Source organism: Fusarium phalaenopsidis (assembly GCF_050370095.1).
Source record: "Fusarium phalaenopsidis strain FUZ10S chromosome Unknown contig_32278, whole genome shotgun sequence".
NCBI lineage: Eukaryota > Fungi > Ascomycota > Sordariomycetes > Hypocreales > Nectriaceae > Fusarium > Fusarium phalaenopsidis.
Window position 1 is genome coordinate 2,066 of NW_028145417.1, and position 4,176 is coordinate 6,241.

The 4,176-nt window shown below is 45.3% G+C and overlaps 1 protein-coding gene across 1 annotated transcript; it reads right to left on the bottom strand.

Moving 5' to 3' along the window:
- Window positions 1-1,081: 1,081 nt before the first annotated feature.
- Window positions 1,082-2,968, bottom strand: LRP88_00604 (uncharacterized protein; the record flags this gene model as incomplete). Its single annotated transcript, XM_083237311.1, has 3 exons — window positions 1,082-1,718; window positions 2,072-2,240; window positions 2,338-2,968. 3 exons carry the CDS (start codon window positions 2,966-2,968, stop codon window positions 1,082-1,084), a joined length of 1,437 nt encoding a protein of 478 aa, XP_083105816.1.
- Window positions 2,969-4,176: the final 1,208 nt, after the last annotated feature.

Sequence of the window (4,176 nt, forward strand, 5' to 3'; positions counted from 1 at the left end):
CCATCCAGGATGATCTCTTTTGTGGCTGCGAGCTAAGGGCTTGTTCCTGGTGACGCTGGCGTTGTCGTCTCGCCCTAGTCATCTGGGATTGGCTGGGGCTTGGCCGCCCGTTCGGTAACGTTGTCCTGGTTGCTGGTGATTGGTGGATCCAGCCGTTCCCAACATCTCCCTTTGGTAGTTTCTGCAACGGACGGCCGACTTCAGCTGCAATGTAAGACTTCTGAGGAGGTGGCTGATAACCGTGATCCGCGGCATTCCTTGCATGTGTTCCGTCTTGGTGGCGGGGGGCTTCTCAGTGCCGTCTCCTGGGCTGGAGGCAATCCAGCGAACGGCGGCAACGAAGGTGGCTGCTGTTGAGGATGTCTTGATGGCTGGCGCTGTTGCCGCCGCTGCTGCCGCTGCTGCATTCGGAGTAATAGGTCTTCTTCCATGGCCATTGTGCGCCCGCTGTCACGCTGTGCCCTGTCTGCCGTGTTGATCGGAACAAACCTTTGCGAAGATGGGGGGCTCGATGATACGGCACCCTGTTGTTGACGGAGCACTTCATTCGGGACGTGGCTGATACGCTCGTCTGGCAAGTGCCGCTGCTGTTGCTGCTGATCATCGTGTTCGGAAATTGCAGTGGCGGACGTCATTCCTGCCAGGATCCTCTCGTACCCCTGGTATGCCGCCTGGATCGCTTGGAGTGCTTCGCCTGACCAAGGATTTCCTTCGTCAGACTCGTTGCTTTCCACTGCTTTGCGGCATCGATCGGAAGCCCATGCGAGGACAGCATGATCGATATAGGCACCAAGTTCGCTCGAGGCGTACACGCCTCTCAATGCAGGATTCTCCTTCACCTCGGGAATATTTCCCAGCTGACTACAGATAGCTCGTGTGATGGCCGAAGCCGGTGGTCTGTGGCGCATCTCAGTCTGCGGCTGGTGAATCGCGTCATCCGCGCCGATGCGTTCAGGGATCGAATCCTCCCACACCGGACGAAATGCAGGACCAACAGCGTGTTGGACGATGTGAAATAAGCCCATCCAGAGATCGCCGGTGCTGAAGCGTTCTGCATATTGCTCATAATGTTCTTCTGGCATCAAGTCGAGATAGTGTTTCGTCGAGGATCCCTGAACTCGGTCATATGGCTGCGGACGTAGTCGAGGACCTGCCTTTCCAGGGTCCGTGAACGCAGGTCGAGCCAGGACGCGACATCGTCGGCGCCATCGACATCGTCGTCTTCTCTGAGCCGAGTCCACCAATCGTCTCCATAAGCAGTCGCCTTGAGACTTTTGATCGCAGGCACCAGGTCTTCTCGTCGTAAAGGCTTGTTGTTCTCGTGAAGACCGATGATATCAGCGGGTTGGGTGTTGACCCAGCGCACTACATGGTCCATGACCTGTGCCATGACCTCGCCTTCCTCCTTTTTGATCCGCAATAAAGGCTGCACATCCGGAAAACGAAGAGTAAGGTTCTGTTGAAGATGGCGGCAAAGACTGTCATAGGCTTCCTTGTCAAGCGAGGTCAGAAATCCGGTTCGCCGTGTTGCCTTTGTGCTCGGTTTGCCAGTGGAAGGAACCGATGGAGTGGAGTTGCTATCGCCGCTGCTACTGTCCTCCTTGGGATAAAAGACTTGGTATACATCTGCAGCATCATAGGTGTCGTTTTTGAGACTGCAGGCGAGCATGGTCCAGTCTGAAATCTGAATGGACTCAGAGGCGGAGGCAGGAAGTGCCCTTAAAGTTTCGAGTATCTGATAGAACGTATCGAACCAATACTGCTCGTGCAGGACGATGGTACACCCAAGTTAGCCACATATTATTCTAGGCAAGGCTTGATCCGAGACTGTCTGGGGTGGGAGAGGTGAATGAATAAATGGTAGGTCCATCACGGATGTCAAGGGTGAGTTACTCACATCGTCCAATCTGTACCCTGCGATCTGATACCATTTTGAAATGTTGAATGTGGTTCTCCCAGAGAGGTTCGACACCAGCGGGTAATGCGAGGTCTCCACCGCTCGCTTCTCCACAGCGTGACGAGACGGCTGATGGGAAAGCGAGCTTCACTTGTCAGGCACAGGATATCCAACATCCTTTTCTCGATACCCTTCTTGTTGACATTTTTCTCGGCAGAAAATAGAGTGGGGTCCCGGTCAAAGGCGGAGGCGAGCTGTAACCAGATCTGACCATGTGTATCGGGCAGGGTGAGATCGCGACGGTTGACACGAAGCTTGATGTCAAGTTCGACTGGTAGAGTGTCTGTGTATAAGGATGAGTATTGTTTGTTATGTATGTATAAGTAGTATATCAGGTAGAGAAGATCTGCGGATTGGGGGTGATTGAAGAGGGGTCACACCTTTGTCGTAAAATTCGCAAATCCACCACAAATCGCTCGAATCAGAATCCGTCTGTTTCACGTAGTCTTTCAGAGCCTCGATGCGATGCTGGCCGGCCATGAGCTCAGGTTTCTCGTCGCCGTTGAAGTCGGCCCAGTTTTTGAAGGATAGCACATGCTGACGTCGGTCTTGGGCAGTGCTCTGATCAGCGTCTGGGATGGCGTCGATCATTTTTTGAACGGCGGCAGCACTGCAGGAGACCTGGACGTAGTGCTGCTCGGCTCGACGTGCGAGGCCGCCATTCTGGAAAGAGCGACAAAGATGGGCGACGTGATTGCGGTCGAGGGGCCTGTTGTTGCCACGAGACCAGGCGGAATGGAGGAGATGGATGGGCAGCTCAGCGACGGCGAGGCGGTAGGGCTCCGCCTGTTTCCTCAGGGAATCGACCTCGGTGAAGGAAGGTGGAGGAGGCTTTGGTGACTTGGCGGGCTTAGGTGGTGATGATGGGGTATCGTCGGGGACGGGAAGTAGGGAGGGAGAGGTGGATAGACGGGGTTCACGGGAAGGGTGGGTAGGGGTAGTTTTCAGCCGTTTGGAGGGCCGGGGATCGGGGTTGGATTTGGGAGGTAGAGGGCGACCAATTTTGATCATTGTTTGTGATGATTGATTGATGATTATTATTATTGGGATTTATTGTTTGTGATTTATTTTATTTGATGTGGGATGTGGAATTGTAAAAGGGTAAGAAGCAACAGGTGGGAAGAGATGAGGGTTCGGGTTATTATATTGAATGGGAGTGTTAAGGTACAGGGGGTGGGGAAGGTGACTAATTAAAAGAAAGGAAGACGGGAGACGGGAGACGGGAGACGGGAGACTTCTGGGCTGCTAGTCAAGAATTAGATGTCGTCAAGAAGTGGCCAAAGGAGCATAGATGGTAGTCAGGGAGAACGAATGAGAAAGGTGGAGGAGAGATGGAGGCTTAGAGGTTTGAGGAGGGGAGGGTGCGCACGGACACCTAAACCCAGGTTTAGGTGGGGAGGGCGTCCAAAAATGGCAAGTTTACTGGTAGGCTTCTAAAATATTAGGGGCTCGTGGTATGGATAGCCCAAAGACGCATAACTTTTAACCCTAACCGGGACCGGTTCGGGGTGATCTTTGACTGCAATTATATTTTAGCTCTTAAAATGCTTTATTACCTTATAGCTATTATTAATTTATAATAATTATTATAATTACTAATTTAAAGATATATTTTATTAATTATATTTTATTATAATTACTTTTTATAATACTTTATAATATTTTATTATTTTATAATAATAACTACTTTATAGAGGTTATTATAATTATAATATTAAAATAATATTTTATTTATATAATTTTTATTAAAATTATATTTTATAATATTTTATTAACTTATAATAATTTTTATTTTATATTTATTTTAATCTTATAATAATTATTAATATTATAATTTTTATATAATATTTTAATAAATAAAAATTATTTTTATTATTATTTTTATAATATTTTATTATTTTATAATAATTTTAATTTTATAATAAATAATATAATTTTTATTTTAAAAGTATTTTTATTAATTTTATTTTATTATAATTATATTTAATATTATATTATTATTTTATAAGACTTATTATTTTATTATAAATATATATTTTTAATAATAATTAATTTAAAATATTTTTATAATTATTATTTTAATATTATATATAATATAATATTAATAATATTTATTAATAATATTAATATTTTTAAAAAAACCTTTATTTATAAGTTTTTTATTAATTTTAATATAATTTTTAATAAATCTTAAATATTATAAAAATTATTATTATATA